This window comes from Oncorhynchus mykiss, chromosome 30 (assembly GCF_057628025.1).
Source record: "Oncorhynchus mykiss isolate SJ-2025 chromosome 30, ASM5762802v1, whole genome shotgun sequence".
In the NCBI taxonomy this organism is placed as follows: domain Eukaryota; kingdom Metazoa; phylum Chordata; class Actinopteri; order Salmoniformes; family Salmonidae; genus Oncorhynchus; species Oncorhynchus mykiss.
Window position 1 is genome coordinate 16,276,246 of NC_143051.1, and position 24,265 is coordinate 16,300,510.

General features: G+C 41.5%; 1 protein-coding gene across 9 annotated transcripts in view; it reads right to left on the reverse strand.

Annotated features, from left to right (window-relative positions):
- LOC110489394 (neurabin-1) overlaps positions 1-24,265 on the reverse strand; it is a 94,412-nt gene that overhangs the window by 21,347 nt on the left and 48,800 nt on the right. For 5 of the 9 annotated variants that reach the window (XR_016493526.1, XR_016493525.1, XM_090227658.1 and 2 more), the window contains exons 3-6: positions 17,730-17,862; positions 16,091-16,211; positions 10,107-10,211; positions 6,052-6,187 (exon numbers count right to left, since the gene is read on the reverse strand). Coding sequence is in view for 6 of the 9 variants with exons in the window: in XM_090227658.1 (XP_090083784.1) it covers positions 6,052-6,187; positions 10,107-10,211; positions 16,091-16,211; positions 17,730-17,862 (495 nt within the window). In the remaining 3 variants the exon portion in view is untranslated. Of the gene's footprint in view, positions 1-6,051; positions 6,188-10,106; positions 10,227-16,090; positions 16,212-17,729; positions 17,863-24,265 lie in introns of all 9 variants that reach the window. The other 4 variants (XR_016493524.1, XM_090227656.1, XM_036971344.2 and 1 more) reach the window with 1 other exon arrangement.

A 24,265-nucleotide genomic window follows, 5' to 3' on the forward strand; every position in this document is an offset into this window, starting at 1 on the left:
GCGAGCAAACAAACATAGACACATATTATTAGAAACATCTGGTGCTTGCTTTGTCATGGTACAGCAGAAGATTTCTCTCCTGCTGCTCTCAACACATATCTGCTATAGTGCATTTATAGTGTGTGTGTGTTTACATGGCTGACGATCTGGACAGACATCTAAAGCCTAGCTGACTTACTCAGGGCTGACCAGTCAGAGATTTAACCCTGTGTGTTTTCCATGTGGTGGTGGGGGGGTGGGTGGGGGGGGGGGTCTCTCTCTCTCTCTCTTGTCGAAAGTAGTGCACTATATAGGGGATAGGGTGCCATTAAGTCTTACAGTCTGACAGCACACAGTATAATAGTGATGATCCTATTTAGGTTGCCATTTTCCCTTTTGGTTTGGTGGGTTCTTGTCTATGTGTAGTTAGTTGCCTGTCAGCACTTGTTTATATAGCGTCACGGTTCGGTTTGTTGTTTTTATGTTAGTTTGTTCAGTGTTCATTCTTATAATAAAGAGAATGTAAGCATACCAAGCTGCGCCTTGGTCTCCTCCCTACGACGGCCGTGACAACATCAAGTTGTAGTAACTTTGTGATTTATTACAATAGCAACATTCAAATAGTTTTAAAAAGTTTTACTTTTTGGGGATCTGTATTCAAATAGTTGTAGCCACCTTCAAAGTAATTATTTGTTCTCCTTGAAGAATACCCTGAACAAAAATATAAACGCAACATATAAAGTGTTGGTCCCATGTTTCATGAGCTGAAATAAAAAATCCCAGATCCATCCACCTGACAGGTGTGGCATATCAAGAAGCTGATTAAACAGCATGATCATTACATATGTGCACCTCATGCTGAGGAAAATAAAAGGCTCTGTCACGCCTGCTTCCACTCCCCCTCTCTGGCGCTCGAGGGCACCAGGCTGCCCTTCATTACGCACACCTGTCACCTTCATTACATGCATCTGCCCAATATTGGACTTACCTGGACTCCATTACTTTGTTGATTGCCCTTCTATATCTGTCTGTTCCTCAGTTGGTTCCCCGTGTCAGCATTATTGTCCATATGTTGTTTTGTTCCCCCTGTCCAGACACTGCTCTTGTTTTGGTTTGATGGCTGTTTTCCATTAATGTTCACTCCCTGTACTTGCTTCTGGTCTTCAGGGTCGAGCCTTATAGAATGCTGACACCACTAAAGGAAGCATCAGGGAGTTTTTGTTTTTTGTTTTGGTTGGTGATGTCGGGTCTGGGTGCCGTCGTCGATGGAACCAGGGGTGCCTCAGCTAGCCCGTCGGCTTCCACACCTTAGCTGGCTTGAGAGGTCTTCTTGCCCCGGTTGGCTCGGCAGATGCCCACCCCACGTCATCCTTCACCCGGCCCATCAGGCTTCCACGCCTCAGCCGGATTGTCAGGCTCCCACGCCTCAGCCGGTTCGTCATTCTTTCACGCCTCAGCCGTATCGTCAGGCTCCCACGCCTCAGCGGGATCGTCAGGCTTTCACGCCTCAGTGGGATCGTCAGGCTCGCCGGGCTCCCACGCCTCAGCCGGCTCGTCAGGCTCCCACGCCTCTGCCGGCTAGTCGGGCTTCTACGGCTCAGCCGGCTCGTCGGGCTCCCACGCCTCAGCCGGCTCGTCGGGCTCCCACGCCTCTGCCGGCTCGTCGGGCTCCCACGCCTCTGCCGGCTCGTCGGGCTCCCACGCCTCTGCCGGCTAGTCGGGCTTCTACCTCAGCCAGCTGTCCAGCTCCCATGCCTTGGCCGGCCTGTCAGGCTCGCCCAGGTGGGAAGCTGGGTGGCGCCCCTAGATGGGGGTGCTGTCATGTCTGCTCCCGTTCCCCCTCTCTGGCGCTCGAGGGCGCCAGGCTGCCCTTCATTATGCACACCTGTCACCATCATTACGCGCAGCTGCGCAATATTGGAATCACCTAGACTCCATTACTTTGTTGATTGCCCTTCTATATCTGTATGTTCCTCAGTTGGTGCCCTGTGTCAGCATTATTGTCCTTATGTCAATTTGTTCCCCCTGTCCAGACAATGTTCTTGTTTTGGTTTGATGTCCGTTTTCCAGTAAATGTTCACTCACTGTACTTGCTTCTCATCTCCAGCATCGATCCTTACAGTCTCAAGTTTTGAAGGAGCATGCAATTGGCATGCTGACTGCAGGAAGGTCCACCAGAGCTGTTGCCAGATAATTTAATGTTAATTTCTCATAAGCTAATGTCATTTTAGAGAATTAGGCAGTACGTCCAACTGGCATCACAACCGCAGACCGCAGTATGGTGTTGTGTGGCTGAGCGGTTTGCTGATGTCAACGTTGTGAACAGAATGCCCCATGGGGGTGGGGTTATGGTAAGGGCAGGCATAAGCTATAGACAACGAACATAATTGAATTTGATCTAAGGCAGTATAAATGCACAGAGATACAGTGACAAGATCCTGAGGTCCATTGTCGTGCCATTCATCTACCGCCATCACCTCATGTTTCAGCATGGATCGCAAGGATCTGTACACAATTCCTGGAAGCTGAAAATGTCCCAGTTCTTCCATGGCCTGCATACATACCAGACATGTCACCCATTGAGTATGATATCGATTTCAGAGGTTTAAAAAGGAACAGAAAATAACCATTTCTTTGTTGGAACCATAACTTTATTTTTCACCTGTCTTTGTGATTGTCTCCATGCCCTTCCAGGAGTCGCCCATATTCCCCATTATCCCCTGTGTATTTATACCTGTGTTCTGTTTGTCTGTTGCCAGTTCGTTTTGTTTTCCCTCTGTTCATGTCACGCGATTGTTCCTGTTTTCTAGTTTCCCGGTTTTTACCTGCCGTCCTGTACCTTTGCCCCACCTATCTGGATTACTGACCTCTGCCTACCCTGACCCTGACCCTGCCTGCCGTCCTGTACCTTTGCATCACCTATCTGGATTACTGACCTTTGCCTACCCTGACCTGACCCTGAGCCTGCCTGCTGTCCTGTACCTTTGCATCACCTATCAGGATTACTGACCCCTGTCTGCCTTGACTTGTCTTTTGTCTGCCCCTGTTGAATTAATAAACTGTTGTTAATTCGATGTTATCTGCACCTGGGTCTCACCTGAAACGTGATACTACTTCACAACACTGCCAAATGCCATTCTAAATTCCTCTCTGATTTTCTATCTATCTAATCATGATGTGCTGGATGGCGGGGTTACATACATATATCAGACATATACAGTATATTACCATACATATATCAGATATATACAGTATATTACCATACATATATCAGATATATACAGTATATTACCATACATATATCAGACATATACAGTATATTACCATACATATATCAGACATATACAGTATATTACCATACATATATCAGATATACACAGTATATTACCATACATATCAGATATATACAGTATATTACCATACATATATCAGACATATACAGTATATTACCATACATATATCAGACATATACAGTATATTACCATACATATTTCATACATATATCACCAGACCTGAGCCTATAGGATGTGCATCACTCCACTTAGATACATGGTGATTAACCCGGCGTCTCCCACCTCCGCCTCTAAATGGGGCTTAAATATAGACCCTCAGCCTCGCAGCCATGGCAACGCGCTACCATTATGGAAATGGTGGCTTTATTGTCCTCCAGCCTCCTGACCCACTAATGATGAGTGTATGGTAATGGGCTTTAGTGTGTGCTAGAACAAACACAGGCAGGAAAACATGTTGGCAGTCCATCAAACACAGGAAAACCGCCCTAGAGGCTTTTTTTTTAAGTGAACGGCCACATTATTCTTGAACTATGTTTAGCAATGCCTGATTTGACATGACATAACGACTACCACAACCACAACTCATGACCAAGATTGACCTGTTGTAGAAGATTGGAGTGCAGTGTGACCACACAGGTCTGTCGTTAGTATGGTGAAACATATCTGGGCCGTATGTATAAAGCTTCTCAGAGTAGGACTGTTGATCTCAGTGGCGTGTACTCATGGATGCCAAGGGAAGCCAGGCTTCCCCCAAAAATGTACCAATAAAATACAAAAACATACAAAAACATCTTTCGTTTCTCTGTGTTTCATAATTTTCCTTCAATTCACAAGAGGCTGAATGTATCTGACTGGAGAAAGCATCTGAGTGAGCGAAACAGCGCCCCTGTGTCTCTGTATGTGTAATCCATTTATCTGATGCTGTCTAGCCAAAAAGAGGATGATATTGCTGCCGCACGTATAATTGAATGCAAGGGAAGCCAGCGAGCAATTGTACTTCCTTGATAAAATTTTGTAAAAAGAATAATGGCCATTCAGCATTGAGCTAAACTGAGTAAGCTCAACTGTGAATGGTCCTGACGCACCAAAAAAAAGTGTCAAGCCAGTTTGGATATGGCTTCACACCAATCACATCACATCAAGCCAAATGTCATTTGACAGAAAAAACTTGAATTGCTGCATCGCGTTGTGTTGTTGTCCTCCGGTGGCTAGCTAGCTAAAATTGTCCCTTTCCTAAATTAGGCATGGACGGATATATGGATTTGGACTGGTTTTACTTCATTTTCCGTACAATGATTATAACGGTGATTCTGATCCGACCATGAATTCATACATTATGCCTCTGGCCTTAGAGGATGGAAGCTATATGTAGTAGGCTAATGTTAACTAGCTGGCTAATCATTGCCCATGAAAGGAAGTTAGGCTAACGTGCAACAAAAACTAGGACAACAAAGGCTTCCCGGGTGGTGCAGTGGTTAAGGGCGCTGTACTGCAGCGCCAGCTGCGCCACCAGAGACTCTGGGTTCGCGTCCAGGCTCTGTCGTAACGGCCGCGACCGGGAGGTCCGTGGGGCGACGCACAATTGGCCTAGCGTCGTCCGGGTTAGGGAGGGCTTGGCCGGTAGGGAAATCCTTGTCTCATCGCGAACCAGCGACTCCTGTGGCGGGCTGGGCGCAGTGCGCGCTAACCAAGGTTGCCAGGTGCACGGTGTTTCCTCCGACACATTGCGGCTGGCTTCCGGGTTGGATGCGCGCTATGTTAAGAAGCAGTGCGGCTTGGTTGGGTTCGTCAGAGGACGCATGACTTTCAACCTTCGTCTCTCCCGAGCCCGTACGGGAGTTGTAGCGATGAGACAAGATAGTAGCTACTAAAACAATTGGATACCACGAAATTGGGGAGAAAAAGGGGTAAAATTCACACAAAAAATAAATAAAATAACACAACAAAAACGAGTCATAGACCGTTTCAGCAATATGATTGGTATTTCTCTACAAGAAAGGTCAACATGTTTTTTTTATACTTACGCACGCATAGACACACACACACACACACACACACAGAGAAATCTGAACTATGGCCAGCCACATGATATTTAGCTTATTGGACTAAATCGTTTTTGGAATCTTTTAGTTGTCACTGTATTAGTCTAAGCAGAGGTGATTAGAAGTTGAAATGGTGCTGGAATAGTGGAGGCAGCTACTGTTTTCCTTGTAACTTGCAGTAACTCTCTGTGGTTCTAAATCAATAATGTTAACTTGCTTGACCATGCTGTAGGTAATGTAACTGCTTGTTACATGCTAAATGCTTTGTGGACTTCACCGAACAGATGTTGCTCTCCGGTTTTGTGATGAAACAAAGGTGTGGCTGAATTTATTCTTCTTATTTTCTCGACCTTTGGCCTATATATTATGGTCACAAGGCATAAGAACTAACAGGTTATAGAGCAAACAACGCAATTATCACAACATATTGGTTGCAATATGGCTTTTTTTTCTGGCTTGGCTTCCCCAGTGATTTTACCCATGCACCGCTACTGGCTGATCTAGGATCAGGTCCCCCCTGTCCATATACTGTATATTCATTATAATCGAAAAGGCACTCTGAGATACTTTGTGAATACCTGATAAGTAGAGGAGAGTACTAGTGGGTCGGTAAGTTAGACGTTGTTGTAGGTTACTAGCTCCTATGAATGAGTTAATAAAACTGTATAGGATTTGATTGGCCACACTTATAGGTGTATCAGTAGGAGGGTGAGACAGCGGGGCAGTAGGCTACCCACCTCATCGTCATCAGCGTCATACTGGGCATACTGCTGCTCCAGCAACTCTCTCTGTCTCCTCTCCTGCTCCAGAGTCTGTTGGATCAGAGCAGCCACCTCGCTCACCTGACCCGGACGCTCTCGACCAATCACAAACCTGGAAACGGACAGCAACACAGCCAATCAGTTGTATTTCACTCAAGGGGTGACTTTACAATATGCTTTGAACCACTGTGCATGTTGGTTCAATTATGAATTAGGGCTTCACTTCAATATACTTTTTCCTGAGATATTTTCAGCTGAACTAAAACATGACAGAACTTCCTCCTTTTAATTTGTGGACTAGAAAAGGTGCCATTTTCCACTACGTATGTTTATTTGTTTGTGTGATTGAGGCTGTAACAGGCAGTCTGTGTGATTCGCAGGGACTCAATAGCAGGATCTGATTATAGGGGAGTGGAGGGGGGAGAGGGAGAGGGATGGGGCTTTCAGCGCTAACACAATAACGTGACAATGGCATGCAGCCGTCCAGGTTGGATTGTGCACATCGGGCACTGGCACAGGCACATTGGCACAGACTCTGGGCTACAGCTGTACCAGCCGTTCTCTCACACCCTACCCTACAGAGCCAAGGAGTTCCATGTTGATAGACGGATAGAGAGAGAGGGAGACAGAGAGGGAGAGAGAGAGGGAGAGAGAGAAAGAAAGGGAGAGACGGAGAGGGAGAGAGAGAAAGAAAGGGGGAGAGAGAGATAGAGAGAACAAACAACCAGAACAATACCATTTCTACCTGTGTCTTCTCACCATTTCATGATTGTCTATTTCGAGCATTTATTTTATTTATTTAACTAGGCAAGTCAGTTAAGAACAAATTCTTATTTACAATAACGGACTTCATTCATGTCTTATTAAGCATCTCCAATCTGAAATGTAATCTATAATCGGCTTCCTAGTTCACAACAAAGCCTCCTTCACTCAAGCTGCCAACATACCCTCGTAAAACTGACCATCCTACCGATCCTTGACTTCGGCGATGTCATTTACAAAATAGCCTCCAACACTCTACTCAGCAAATTGGATGCAGTCTATTACAGTGCCATCCGTTTTGTCACCAAAGCCCCATATACTACCCACCACTGCGACCTGTATGCTCTCGTTGGCTGGTCCTCGCTACATATTCGCCGCCAAACCCTCTGGCTCCAGGTCATCGATAAGTCTTTTCTAGGTAAAGCTCTGCCTTATCTCAGCTCACTGGTGACGATAACAACACCCACCCGTAGCACGGGCTCCAGCAGGTATATTTCACTGGTCATCCCCAAAGCCAACACCTCTTTGGCCGCCTTTCCTTCCTGCCAATGACTGGAACGAATTGTAAAAATCACTGATGTTGGAGACATATCTCCCTCACTAACTTTAAGCATCGGCTGTCAGAGCAGCTTACCGATCGCTGCAGCTGTACACAGCCCATCTGTAAATAGCCCACCCAACCAACTACCTACCTCATCCTATATTTGTTTTTGCTTTTTTCTGTACTTTTGCACACAAGTATTTCTACTTGCACATCCTCATCTTCACATCTATCACTCCAGTGTTAATTTGCTAAATTGTAATTACTTCGTCACTATGGTCTATTTATTGCCTTACTTCATTTGCACACACTGTATACAGATTTTTCTATTGTGTTATTGACTGTACATTTGTTTACTCCATGTGTAACTCTGTGTTGTTGTTTTTGTCGCACTGCTTTGCTTTATCTTGACCAGGTCGCAGTTGTAAATGAGAACTTGTTCTCAACTGGCCTACCTGGTAAAATAAAGGTGAAATATATATATATATATTTTAAATTGTAGTGTCCTGTTAATTGTTACTCATTGAGTAGTATTATTTTTCCTATTCATATCTATCTGCGTCATCATGGGTCTACAATATATGTTTCCTTTGGCAATGTATGCGGTAACACTTTCCATGCCAATAAAGCCATTTTAATTTGATAAAGGGTGAAACAGAGAGAGAGAAACAAAGAGAGAGAGAGAGACATATAGCGCACGAGCGAGAGAGAGAGAGAGAGAGAGAGAGGGGCAGGCTTTCTTCCCCCATGTTCCCTCTCTACCACCCAGTATACAATGATGGGTTAGGCCGTCATTGTAAATAATAATTTGTTCTTAACTGACTTGTCTAGTTAAATAAAGCTTAAATGAATAAAATACAAAATAAAATACCCAGTATACAGGAGGTAAAAACACATATTTCTCTGGTTTCTCTCTCATTTACTCCAAGATGGATCCCTCTCTCAGTGGGAGAGCATATTTGACTGTGTCTCCAATCATCCGGAGTGGGCATGCTGATTACAGAGCTAGGCTGGCTACATTCCAGAGTTAACTTTGATCTACATCTGAATTAACAACTGAGAGAAATCAGAATCAAGGAGCGTGCTCTTCCATCTCTCCATCTAGCAGCTGACCTGGAAACAGTTTCCTCTTTCCCGGCAAAGCAACATGCAGGGGGGGGGCCTACCCTGCTTCTGGGAACAACAGCCATAATACCGACATGTCTTGTCCATTAGGAGCTGTTACAGTATGCTGACAAACTTACTGGGCCTGAGTCCCAAATGGCACCCTATTTGGGACTCAGCTTGTGGAAGGCTACCCAAAATGTTTGACCCAAGTTAAACAATTTAAAGGCAATGCTACCAAATACTAATTGAGTGTATGTAAACTTCTGACCCACTGGGAATGTGATGAAAGAAATAAAATCTGAAATAAATCATTCTCTTTACTATTATTCTGACATTTCACATTCTTAAAATAAAGTGGTGATCCTAACTGTCCGGGAATTTTTACTAGGATTAAATGTCAGGAATTGTGAAAACCTGAGTTTAAATGTATTTGGCTAAGGTGTATGTAAACTTCTGACTTAAACTGTAAATTTGGTGGCAAAGATACACTTTATTTTTTTGCCTTATGCTGGGGACCTGTGAACTTGCACTTGGTTTCAGAGACCTGGATGACGTCGTCAGTTAAATTTAGTTGAAATGGCGAATCTGGGGCACAGGGTGATCAAACCCAGGTAGGATAGAGAGAGAGAGAGAGGGGGATTTACTGGACAGGAGGAAGAAGAAAGTGAATGAAAAAGGAGCGATAGAGGAGAGGATAGGAGAGAAGAGGAAAGAACAGCAGAGAAATGGTAGTGTTTAATATCACGTTCTCTTATAGCCAGCCAAACGTTCTCTTATAGCCAGCCAAACGTTCTCTTATAGCCAGCCAAACGTTCTCTTATAGCCAGCCAAATCTCTTTGCTGCTGCTGTACATACTTCAATCAATATTTGCTCATCAAACAGCCATGTGTTCATGGGAACAATATGCTGCAATAAAGTTTGACATGTCCTTCCTCTCCAGCCCTCATCCCCTGAGCACCAATCACACCAGTAAGTAGATACGGCTTCTCCTCTGACCATGTCTGTGTCTCTTCCATGCTGTGCTCCTATATTGACTGTTCTGCTCTGTAGAGTGGAGGCCTGCTGTCCACTGCTACTCTCTTACAATGATACATTTCCACACTATTGATATTATGCTAATGAATGCATGAATGGGGGTCTGCCAAAACAGTTTTCACATGCAGGCTATGTTGTGTGTTCGGGTAGCGGTTTTGGTGGTCTGCAGTTTGAAAACATTAACAGTAAATTGGGTTAAGTTTAAAGACCCTTTAGCAAGCCTTTATTCATATTAAAAATCAGATTTATTGATTTCTCCACGTGGTCTGTATTAAAGGGAACTTCATTTAATAGAAGAGGCTTTTATTCAATATCGGTACACAATCTCTATTTAAAATATCAAATCCACGCAAAAGGACGACCCATGCATTATTTCTCATGTGCAGAAAGGTTGACTATCTGGCAGACTAATATATAAAGTGTAGCAGTATACATTGAGTTATCCCCCCTAACAATGCCGTTTTAACTAAACAGACCATGGCTGATGCCCATGACGGCTGTGGTTTATGCCACTTTATGGTACCGTGGACTCATCTGTATAAATAAATGAAAATAAAATGTTACGGATGTGGCAGTTGATCTTACCTAACCACTCCCTGGGTGTTCCTCAGGACGGAGGCAGCGAAGCTCTGTGTCACCCCCACCAGACTGGTGCCGTCCACCTCCACGATCTGGTCGTTCACCTTGATCCTACGACACAACATACTGAGGTCACAGAAAGGTCACACACAGGTAAGAGATACAGGTTACTGTAGGATCTACTGAGCTGTGGCTTGGCTGGTCTAGTGGTAAAGCCGTAGCCTCTGGTACACATGGCTGCGGCATAGGTTTGAATCAGGCCAACTACTTGTCATTCTCTCTCTATCTGTTATGTTCTATGGAGAAAAACATGTATATGAAAACAAGCCAAAGAACATCATCCCAACTGTGAAGCACGGGGGTGGCAGCATCATGTTGTTGGGGTGCTTTGCTGCAGGAGGGACTGGTACACTTCATAAAATAAATGGAACCATGAGGAAGGAAAAGTATGTGGTTATATAGAAGCAACATCTCAAGACATCAGTCAGGAAGTTAAAGCTTGGTCGCAAATGGGTCTTCCAAATTGACAATGATCCCAAGCATACTTCCAAATTTGGCCATCACAAAGCCCTGACCTCATTCCTATAGACCATTTGTGGACAGAACTGAAAAAGTGTGTGCGAGCAAGGAGGCCGACAAAACCTGACTCAGTTACACCGGCTCTGTTAGGGGGAATGGGCCAAAAGACACTCTAATGTACTTGTCTTCTTGCTCAGTTGTGCATCCGGGCCTCCCACTCCTCTTTCTATTCTGGTTAGGGCCAGTTTGTGCTCTTCTGTGAAGGTAGTAGTACATTGCCCTGTACAAGAACTTCAGTTTCTTGGCAATTTCTCACATGGAATAGCCTTCAGTTCTCAGAACAAGAATAGACTGACAAGTTTCAGAAGAAAGTGATTTTCTTCTGGCCATTTTGATCCTGTAATCGAACCCACAAATGCTGATGCTTCAAACACTCAACTAGTCTAAAGAAGGCCAGTTTTATTGCTTCTTTAATCAGAACAACAGTTTTCAGCTGTGCTAACATAATTGCAAAAGGGTTTTCTAATGATCAATTTGCCTTTAAAAAGTATAAACTTGGATCAGCTAACACAACGTGCCATTGGAACACAGGAATGATGATTGATGATAATGGGCCTCTGTGCGCCTATGTGGATATTCCATAACAAATTGTCCGTTTCCAGATATAATAGTCATTTACAACATTAGAAATGTTTATACTGAATTTTTGATCAATTTGATGTTATTTCAATGGACCAAAAAAATTGCTTTTCTTTCAAAAACAAGGACATTTCTAAGTGACCCCAAACTTTTGAACGGTAGTGTATATACATACAGAGCTTGGGAAATCTTTTTGTATCCAAATCCGGCTTTAAACTTCTTCACAACAGTATCTCGGACCTGCCTGGTGTGTTCCTTGTTCTTCATGATGCTCTCTGCGCTTTTAACGGACCTCTGAGACTATCACAGTGCAGGTGCATTTATACGGAGACTTGATTACACACAGGTGGATTGTATTTATCATCATTAGTCATTTAGGTCAACATTGGATCATTCAGAGATCCTCACTGAACTTCTGGAGAGAGTTTGCTGCACTGAAAGTAAAGGGGCTGAATAATTTTGCACGCCCAATTTTTCAGTTTTTGATTTGTTAAAAAAGTTTGAAATATCCAATAAATGTCGTTCCACTCATGATTGTGTCCCACTTGTTGTTGATTCTTCACAAAAAAATACAGTTTTATATCTTTATGTTTGAAGCCTGAAATGTGGCAAAAGGTCGTAAAGTTCAAGGGGGGCGAATACTTTTGCAAGGCACTGTATATAAAACGATCCACTGTGCAGTAGTAGAGTATGCACTGATGTGGTGCTTTGCAGAGTGATACAAAAAAAAGTAAATGTTGAGTAAGGGATGCTTAGAAAATATCTAATCGAAGTCAGATTTCATAATCTGCTTTTGAAAATGTATTATCACATGATGTGAGCTGAGTGTTCAGTGGTGCAAAATGGTGCAATAGCTAATTATCAAACTACTGAATATAGTACAGCTAGACGTGTCTTGAGGCAACCATTCTCCATTACAAGAGTGGAGCAGCACTATTGCCGAACAGACAGAAAGCATTACATTCACACTGTGGGGTTAGCTTGGACATGACAGGATGTGTAGCTATCGCTGCTTGATAGCGCCCAGGGCTTGTGAGCCAACACCAATTTGGTCAACAGAGGAAACAAGGTTATCAGAATGTTTGTATCCCCAAATGGCACCCTATTCCCTATTTAGTGCACTACATTTGACCAGGGCCCATAGAGAACACTGTGCCATTTGGGATGCAGTCACAGGCTGTGACAAGGCTGTTGTGGTGACAGTTCTTTAACAAAACAATAATGAATAGGCTGCCTATTTTAAAATTCCATTTTGATTTAACAATTCAAATATAATAATTAATTTAGATAACATTAGCGTGAAAGTCCAGGGCATTTTTTTTTCCTAAGTCCCACTTTTCTATTCATAGATCGTCTATGGTCGCAATAACATTATAATACCCATGTAACAAAGCATCAATACAGTGGATGTCCAAGCTATTCTGAGAATTTAAACGTACCCTTAAAACGTGTCAAACCTAACACTGTCTGACCTAACAGCAGTTTACAGTCTGAATCACTGTGGCATCACATCCACAACTCAGTGGACAAACACAGATATGATTACTGACATACTGTATGGTGTCGGGACAGACAGACTGAATGCAAACCACTTAAGACAGACAGAATACAAACCACCTAACACAGACAGACAGACTAACTATCAGCATTGCAACACTGTCAACCACTTCATGTGACATTGAGTGGTTGCATATGACACTTTTAAGGGCTTTTCTTTCATACAGGGCCTAGGACAACAGTAATCATCAAAGCCCGGACACGGTTGGGGTCAATTCCATTTCAATTCAGTCATAAATAAGTTTACTTTTCTGAATTGACTGAATTTAAATGGAATTGATCCTGACTCTGACCCCGGCGGAGAAGACATTGGCTCCCCAGACAGACCTCTGTAGGCCGAAGCAGTGCCTTCCTGTCAGAGCGAGACCAGACTATTAAGCATTGTGCACGCATGCACGCACGCAAGCACACACACACGCACATACACACACATGCCTACCAGACGAGCTAAATGACTTCTATGCTTGCTTCGAGGCAAGCAACACGGAACCATGCATGAGAGCACCAGCTGTTCTGGACGACTGTGTGATCACTCTCTCTGCAGCCGGTATGAGGAAGATCTTTAAACAGGTTAACATTCACAAGGCCGCAGGGCCAGACGGATTACCAGGATGTGTACTCAGCGCACACACTGACCAGCTGGCAAGTGTCTTCACTGATATTTTGAACCTCTCCCTGACCCAGTCTGTAATACCTACATGTTTTAAGCAGACCACCATAGCCCCTGTGCCCAAGAAAGCCAAGGTCACCTGTCAAAATGACTATCGCTCCATAGCACTCATATCTGTAGCCATGAAATGCTTTGAAAGGCTGATCATGGCTCACATCAACTCCATCCCAGACACCCTGGACCCACTCCAATTTACATACCGCCCCGATGGATCCACAGGTGACGCAATCTCTAATGCACTCAACACTGCCCTCTCTAACCTGGACAAGAGGAACACCAATGTGAGAATGCTGTTCACTTACTAAAGCTCCGCGTTCAACACCATAGTGCCCTCCAAGCGCATCACTGAGCTAAGGATCCTGAGACTGAACACCTCCCTCTGCAAGTGGATCCTGGATTTCCTGACGGCCCGTCCCCAGGTGGTGAGGGTAGGCAACAAGACATCCGCCATGCTGACCCTCAACATGGGGGCCCCTCAAGGGTGAGTGCTTAGTCCCCTCCTGTACTCCCTGTTCACCCACAATTGCTTGGCCACGCACGACTCCAACACCATCATTAAGTTTGCTGACGACACAACAGTGGTAGGCCTGATCACCGATGACGATGACACAGCCTATAGGGAGGTCAGAGACCTGGCAGTCTGGTGCCAGGACAACAACATCTTCCTCAAAGTCAGACAAAAATAACTGATCGTGGACTTCAGGAAACGGAGGGCCGAGCATGCCCCCATTCACATCAACCAGGTTGTAGTGGAGCAGGTCGAGAGCTTCAAGTTCCTCGTGTTCACATCACTAAGGATCTATCATGGTCCACACACACCAACACAGTCATGAAGAGGGCACAGCAATGCCTCTTCCCATGGGGCCTCAGATCCTCAAAAATATATACAGCTACACCATTGAGAAACTCTTGACTGGCTGTATCACTGCTTGGTATGATAACTGCTTGGCATCCGACTGCAAGGCACTACAGAGGGTAGTGCCATCCAGGACTACTATACCCGGCGGTAGCCAGCCACCCAAGTCATAGACTGTTCTCTCTGCTACCGCATGGTAAGCGGTACCAATGCCCCAAGTCTGGAACCAACAGGACCCTGAACAGCTTCTACCACCAAGCCATAGTTGGGGGTAGAAGTAAAATAGTTAAATAGTTAACCAATACCCGTACCAATACCCGTACTATCTGCATTGACCCTTTTCGCATGAACCTTTTGACTCAACACATACGCTGCTGTTACTGTTTATTATTTATCCTGTTGCCTAGTCAATTTATTCCAAGTTATATGTACATATCTACCTCATTTCCTCATACCCCAGCACATCGAATCAGTACTGGTACCCCGTGTATATGGCCATGTTATCATTACTCATTGTGCATTCATTATTACTTTTATTATTACATGTTATTTCTCTCTGCATTGTTAGGAAGGGCCCCGTAAGTAAGCATTTCACTGTTAGTCTACACCTGTTGTTTACAAAGTACGTGACAAATACAATTTGATTTGATTTATTGATTTGATTTGACACACACACACACACAGGTCTCTCTGTCTCACATTAAATCTCTCACCAAGACCACATTCCGATTAACCCTCAGATTTAAGTGAGGTGTGGGGTGAGACTGAGAGGCTCAGTGGAAGATGATGCAGAGGGGTTTTCTCTCTCTCCCTGTGTCTGCATGCGTCCGTGTATGTGTGACTATGAAACCTGATCTCTGTGTTGAGTGATTCCTCACGAAACCCAGACAAAAAAGAACATGATTTGGGGGATTTTCACGAAATGTAATCCATAGAATAGTCCTTTGGAGGAAGGATCGTGGACATATTTGACATGTGTATCTAAAAGCATAGTTGAGAAATAATTGGTAAAAGTTGGCATATTTAGGACATTTTGGCCTTACCCAGTCCTCCTTTAAGACTCTATAGTGTTTCATCTGTAGGTGCTACAAAGCAAACATTGGTGTCATTTGAAGCTTTACCGCTTGCTCTGTAATACAAGGGGTATTTTGATAATTTTGTTTCATAGTTTTATATTAGTTTAAAAATAAATATTAACATGAATATATATATATTTTTAAATATATTGTTGAACATAATATAGTTTATGTGCATATGAAATTTCCAGATTGGGATCTCTGCTACTTCTAGAGTTATTATCCAATTTTTAAGCCTTACCAATAGATTGAATGTGAAAATGGATTTAAAATGGTCGCCCTCTGCTGGTGACTTGCAGGATGTGCAATGTTACAAGTAAGAGGAGCGCTGTGATTGGTTACATTGTCTACTATCCCAATTTCTCTTTATAAAACGGGCCATAACTTTAACACTAGCAGAGATCCCTGGAACTTTGATATGCCCATAGAGTATATTATGTTATATTATATTATGCGTGCACACTCACCCACCCACATGCACACACTGTTTCCTGCAGCTGCAGAGTGTGATAACATCCCAGAGCTGTTGCTTAAATTTCAGGCCGTGCCTCCCTCCTCACTGTAATCCCAGACCCCTGCTGCTAAATCTCTCTGGGCCATGAGGACTAGTGTGTGTGTGTGTGTGTGTACAGGGATTGAATTGGCACCTTCTCAGGATGCAGAGAGCTCTTACCTGTCATCTCTCTCAGCTGCCCCGCCCTCGATGACAGTCTTGACGAAGATGCCAAGTTTCTCCAGACCGGCGTCAGCACCCACTCCCATTCCTATGATACTGATACCAAGGCCATCGTCATCTGGGCAGAGAGGAGGCAGGGGTTATACAATGGCAAGTGTGTATGTGTTTGTGTCATAGAGAAGGGGGGGGGGGGCGTGCCCTGTGTGTGTGTTTCAGTCAATACCATCCTTAATGTCAGCCCTCATATATATATATATATATATATATATATATATATATATATATATATATATATATACCCCCCCTATATATAGCCTCATTATTGTTATTTTATTGTTGCTAAAACGGCATTGTTTTAAAAAATATGAAAAAAAATATAGATCTTTATTTGATAAGTATTCAACACCCTGAATCAGGTCATGTTAGAGTCACCTCTGGAAGTGATAACAGTTGTGGGTAAGTTGCTAAGAGCTTTGCACACCTGGATTGTATAAAATTCTTAAAATTGGTTGTTGATCATTGCCAGACTGTCATTTTCAAGCCTTGACATACATTTTCAAGCTGATTTAAGTCAAAACTGTAACTAGGCCACTTAGGAATGTCATCTTGGTAAGCAACTCCAGTGTAGATTTGACCTTGTGTTTTTTGTCTTGCTGAAAAGTGAATTTGTCTCTCAGTGTCTGGTGGAAAGCAGACTGAACCAAGTTTTCCTCTAGGATTTTGCCTGTGCTTAGCTCTATTCCATTAATTTTTATCCTAAAAAACTCCCTAGTATTTGCTGATGACAAGCATACCCATAAGATGATGCAGCCACCACCATGCTTGAAAATATGAAGAGAGGTAATTAGTGAAGAGTTGGATTTGCTCCAAACATAACGCTTTGTATTCAGGCCATGAAGTTAATTTCTTTGCCAAATCTTTTGCAGTTTTACTTCAGTGCCTTATTGCAAACAGGATGCATGATTTGGAGAAAAAAAATGATGTACAGGCTTCCTTCTTTTCACTCTGTCATTTAGATTGGTATTGTGGAGTAACTACAATGTTGTTGATCCATTGTCAGTTTTCTCCTATCACAGCCGCTGTCTGCTTTTTTCTTTTGGCCCATCGACCAATCGGTGTCCTTCGTTACTAGGCATCGGAAAGTCTCCCTGGTCTTTGTAGTTGAATCTGTGCTTGAAATTCACTGCTTGATTGAGGGACATTACAGATAATTGTATGTGTGGGGTACAGAGATGAGGTAGCCATTAAAACATAATGTTAAACACTATTATTGCACATAGAGTAAGTCTTGTGTCAAGCACATTTCCACTACTGAACTTATTTAGGCTTGTCATAACAAAGGGGTTGAATACTTACTGACTGAAGACATTTTAGCTTTTAATTTTGTATTACTTGGTAAAAATGCCTAAAAACAATTCCACTTTGACATTACGGGGTGTTGTGTGTTGGCCAGTGACACAAAAAATCTACATTTCATCCATTTTAAATGCAGGCTGTAACTGAACAAACTGTGAATAAAGTCAAGGGGTGTGAATACTTTCTGAAAGCACTGTACATGAAGTGTGTAGGGGGTAGGGAGTGAAGAGATAGTGCTTAGAGGATATGGTTATTTGGGATCGGCCCCAGGTCTATGTACCTTTCTCCAGCTCTACAGGGAACAGCTCCAGTTTCTCCACCCTCTTCTCCAGCTCGTACTCTGCTGACGAGGCCACCGGGTCCACCTCCTCATTCCTCCTGTCATAGTCCTCATTACAGTAGGTGTTGAACACCTGCAGACACATAGAAACACACTTGTTAGCTACCACACTGAGTTTACACTTTTTACACAAGCTATGTTTTAGGGAATCATATTTTGTAGTTGGTAACAAGACATATACAGTATTATAAGTATATTGTGCAAGACCACATGTCTTTAGATGAGTGGTACTACAAGTGTTTGAAATATGTTAATAAAGATGATATTGTCATCCAGTCCAGTGAAGAGCTTTGGTGGATATGTGAAGTTCAGTATACTGATGCCTGGCCGTGTTGTACCAGGGAGTTTAGGAGTATAGGCTACATAACTACTGGTGTATCTACTTTAATGTCATATATGTTATTAGAAACCGGCATGTTCGAGCGTTGAATGCTGATTGGCTGACAGCCGTGGTATATCAGACCCTATACCACGAGTATGACAAAACATTTATTTTTATTCTTCCTACTCTTCCTATTACATTGGTAACCAGTTTATGATAGCAATAATGTACCTCAGGGGTTTGTGGTATATGGCCAATATACCACGGCTAAGGGCTGTATCCAGGCACTCCGCGTTGCGTCGTGCAGTGAAACAGTGCATAGCAGTGGTATATTGGCCATATACCACGCCCCCTAGGGCCTTATTGCTTAATTCTACTATTATTATATATATGATATATTACATTAGCACTAACACATCATCACCCTGGAGGAGTATAAGGTCCATAGAGACAGAGGAGAAAAGGGGCAGAGTTTTCGTCCTTGAGCGTGGGCATAGTGATGGTCATCTTCTGTAACACTACCAGTCACTTCCACTCCCCTTCAGCCTGAGAGATTCTGTTGCTCACTCTGGTGTGAAGGGGCTGATGCACGCACTCCTGTCACTGACCACGGACCACATCCTAGACTGATACAAGGTCTCTGTGTCAGCTCAGTTCTGAACCGCCAACACCCAGCCGGGTGACAAACACACACCTAGGCCCACACAGCTTCTCAGAGTAGGAGTGCCCGCCTATGTAATCTTATTCATTATTATCTAAAAGGCTAAACTGATCCTAGGTCAGCATTCCTACTCTGAGCTCTGCACTGCCAACACCCATCCTGGTGACAAACTAACAAACACCTGGCATGGTGTATTCAGTAGGGTTAACCAGTAAGGTGAAAGGAACAGTGGAAATAGCCTCACAGGATCCCCTATTCAACACGACAGACCGTCATATCTGTTCTACATAACGCATTTCTAACTGAACACACACCTGGCTTCATCCAAGTGGTCCGGCTTCTGCAGAACAGGTTACAGGTGTTGTGTGTTGATTGTTGTCATTTGTTTGCAGACAAGCAGTGACAAGACATGTCAGATTTAGCAGATTCAGCCGTGTCTGTGTCTCTGTGTCAGTCTTCGACTCTCCATAATAAGCAACATCAGGAGAATGACAACGCGTCATGATTAATGATAATATGTTATGATTAATATTCCAGAATATCTCATCTGTGAAGAACACATTCATCAGAACAGAACAGAAGTGGCTGATGAAGACAGCCATTAACAGAAAGCTACAATAACAGAAAGATGCTGTCTGTGTCACACCCTGATCTGTTTCACCTGTCTTTATGCTTGTCTCCACCCCCGTCCAGGTGCCGCCCATCTTCCCCATTATCCCTTGTGTATTTACACCCGTGTTTTCTGTTTGTCTGTTGCCAGTATGTTTTGTTTGTGAAACCTACCAGCATTTGTTCCCCTGATCCTGCTGGTTTCTTGCTCCTGTTTTCTAGTCCTTCCCGGTTTTGACCGTTCTGCCTGCCTTGACCCTGAGCCTGCCGTTCTATTCCCTGACCCACCCCTGCCTGCCCTGACTCTGAGACTGCCTGCCGTTCTATACCCTGACCCACCCCTGCCTGCCCTGACCCTGAGACTGCCTGCCGTTCTATACCCTGAGCCACCCCTGCCTGCCCTGACTGAGACTGCCTGCCGTTCTATACCCTGACCCACCCCTGCCTTCCCTGACCCTGAGACTGCCTGCCGTTCTGGACCCTTTACACCCTCTCTGGATTATTGACCCCTGCCTCCCTTTGACCTGTCATTTGCCTGCCTCTGTTTTAGAATTCAACTTTTGTTTCTTTGACACTGTCTGCATCTGGGTCATTCCTGAAACGTGATAGTATGTCTGTCTGTCTCACAAAAACATATTCCCTGTGGGATACAGTCTATGAGTATGATGTAGTCTATGAGTATGATATAGTCAATGATATAGTCTATGAGTATGATATGGTCTATGATATAGTCTATGAGTATGATATAGTCTATGATATAGTCTGAGTATGATATAGTCTATGATATAGTCTATGAGTATGATATAGTCTGTGATATAGTCTGAGTATGATATAGTCTATGAGCTTGATGAGGTCTATGATATAGTCTATGAGTATGATATATTCTATGATATAGTCTATGAGTATGATATAGTCTATGATATAGTCTATGAGTATGATATAGTCTATGATATAGTCTATGAGTATGATATAGTCTATGATATAGTCTATGAGTATGATATAGTCTATGATATAGTCTATGAGTATGATATAGTCTATGATATAGTATATGAGTATGATATAGTCTATGATATAGTCTATGAGTATGATATAGTCTATGATATAGTCTATGAGTATGATATAGTCTATGATATAGGCTATGAGTATGATATAGTCTATGAGTATGATATAGTCTATGATATAGTCTATGAGTATGATATAGTCTATGATATAGTCTATGAGTATGATATAGTCTATGACATAGTCTATGAGTATGATATAGTCTATGACATAGTCTATGAGTATGATATAGTCTATGATATAGTCTATGAGTATGATATAGTCTATGATATAGTCTATGAGTATGATATAGTCTATGATATAGTCTATGAGTATGATATAGTCTATGATATAGTCTATGAGTATGATATAGTCTATGACATAGTCTATGAGTATGATATAGTCTATGATATAGTCTATGAGTATGATATAGTCTATGATATAGTCTATGAGTATGATATAGTCTATGATATAGTCTATGAGTATGATATAGTCTATGATATAGTCTATGAGTATGATATAGTCTATGATATAGTCTATGAGTATGATATAGTCTATGATATAGTCTATGAGTATGATATAGTCTATGATATAGTCTATGAGTATGATATAGTCTATGATATAGTCTATGAGTATGATATAGTCTATGATATAGTCTATGAGTATGATATAGTCTATGACAGGGTTCGTCAAATAGGTTTAGCCTTAGGCCCAAAAAATCTGAGCTAATAGTCGGCGGGCCAGAACATAATTAGTGTATAATATTAGCACAATTAATTGGCCTAAACTAAAATGTAACATTTTAACACATCAGATTAGTACATAATAAACTCAGTGACAATAACATAATAAATTCGATCTGAATACACTCATAAAATCAACATCTCCATTCAATTACTTTTTTTGTCTATTTCTCTGTGCATTGATTGATGGGGAAAAACAGGCATATGTAGCCTATACTATTGTTTTCAACATTTATTCAGAATTGTTATTTAACTAGGCAAGTCAATTAAAAACAAATTCTTATTTTCAATGACAACCTAGGTTAACTGCCTTTTTCAGGGGAAGAAACACAGATGAGGCCATAATTCAAACTGAGCTGATTGAATTCCAGACATCGAGTCATCTCAGGGATGTACTCAGGAGTGCTGAGTCCTTGTGTGCGTTTTGGGTGGCATGCTCAGGGAAATACAGCACAATAAAGAATCTTGCATTTCATGTACGAACAATGTTTAGATCGACTTACACCTGCAAGTCCGCATTTTCCTCTATGAACGCAGTGTAGATTGACGACAGCAACTGGCTTTTTACATAAGTCAAATGAGGACAGCCTGTGCATTCAAAATCACATCCATCTCACGCGACATCCACAAGATCGTGTCCGAGGGGAAAAGCAACTTTCCCATTGAGTAAGTCACTTAGTGGCCTATATGGAAGTATCACACTTATATTAGGACAAATATTTTTTATTGTAAAAGATGCTGTTAAGCCTCATAGCCTACCTCAGCCAGTTAAGTTATTTTATATAGGCCTAGGCTCGGAAAAATAGACTCTAATAAAGCCCTCTTGTTATTTGTAAAGTCAAATTAAAATGAAGTTTATTGTTGAAATGAATTACTTGACTGGTATAGGTTTTCTCCATCTGTTGCTGTGCAACACTTGCATAACAAGTTAGCTATATTTTCAGCACCAGGCACTGTTCCCCTCCTATTGATTGCACTGCGGTTGCAGCTTTACATTTCAGCACCACAAAATGGTCCGCTGCCTGCTTTATTATATGACTGTCTCCTGTATTCTCTCTCGTCATGAATGAAGTTAACATGTAACTTTTGCATTATTTAGGTAGGGGGACTTCCTTATTGGGAAATTGCATTTGGAAGTTTTTGCATCTCGGGTTTGAGATTTTTCTTGGATTATATATATGATATAGCCTACGAGCATGATCTAGTCTATGATATAGTTTATGAGTATGATATAGTCTACAAGTATGATATAGTCTATGATATAGTCTATGAGTATGATATAGTCTATGATATAGTCTACTAGTATGAAATAGTCTATGAGTATGATATATTCTATGATATAGTCTATGAGTATGATATAGTCTACTAGTATGATATAGTCTATGAGTATGATATAGTCTATGAGTATGATATAGTCTATGAATAGTCTATCAGTATTATATAGTCTATGATATAGTTTATGAGTATGATATAGTCTATGATATAGTCCATGAGTATGATATAGTCTATGAGTATTATATAGTCTATGATATAATCTATGAGTATGATATAGTCTATGATATAGTCTATCAGTATTATATAGTCTATGATATAGTTTATGAGTATGATATAATCTGATATAGTCTATGAGTATGATATAGTCTATGATATAGTCTATGAGTATGATGTAGTCTATTAGTATGATATAGTCTATGAGTATTATATAGTCTATGATATAATCTATGAGTATGATATAGTCTATAAGTATTATATAGTCTATGATATAATCTATGAGTATGATATAGTCTATGATATAGTCTATCAGTATTATATAGTCTATGATATAGTTTATGAGTATGATATAATCTGATATAGACTATGAGTATGATATAGTCTATGATATAGTCTATGAGTATGATGTAGTCTATTAGTATGATATAGTCTATGAGTATGATATAGTTTATGAGTATGATATAGTCTATGTGTATGATATAGTCTATGAGTATGATATAGTCTATGCGTATGATATAGTCTATGATATAGTCCATGAGTATGGTATAATATATGAGTATTATATAGTCTATGATATAGTTTATGAGTATGATATAGTCTATGATATAATCTATGAGTATGATATAGTCTGAGTATTATATAGTCTATGATATAGCCTACGAGCATGATCTAGTCTATGATATAGTTTATGAGTATGATATTGTCTATGATATAGTCTATGAGTATGATATAGTCTATGAGTATGATATAATCTATGATATAGTCTATGAGTATGATATAGTCTATGATATAGTCTACTAGTATGATGTAGTCTATGATATAGTCTACTAGTATGATATAGTCTATGATATAGTCTATGATATGGTCTACTAGTATGATATAGTCTATGATATAGTCTACGATATAGTCTACTAGTATGATATAGTCTATGATATAGTCTATGAGTATGATATAGTCCATGAGTATGATATAATCTATGATATAGTCTATGAGTATGATATAGTCTATGATATAGTCTATGAGTATGATGTAGTCTATTAGTATGATATAATCTATGATATAGTCTATGAGTATGATATAGTTTATGAGTATGATATAGTCTATGCATATGATATAGTCTATGAGTATGATATAGTCTATGCGTATGATATAGTCTATGATATAGTCTATGAGTATGATATCGTCTATTATATAGTCTATGAGTATGATATGGTCTATGAGTATGATAAAGTCTAAGATATAGTCTATGAGTATGATAAAGTCTAATATATAGTCTATGAGCATGGCAGGCCATAACACTACATACGTGGTCAGCTCACCAAATAGGAAATAGTTTATGACAGACTAAAGTAAGAGTAATGTCCACACATTCTCTAATGCTCCCAGTACGCAAACAAACATGATGACTGCATCGACAGCTCCTGTCCAATGTTTAGTCACAGTAATTAGGCTTCTCCAAGCTCTGATGCTGCTGATGGTCATTAGCAGCCTACCAAACTTGCTAAATGCCTGGTACTTAGCACTCTATTGTCCCTCTAATCACTCTGACATCAAAGCAAATTTAATTGAAAATATAATCAAACACTTCATTAGTGCCCATGAGATCATGTTG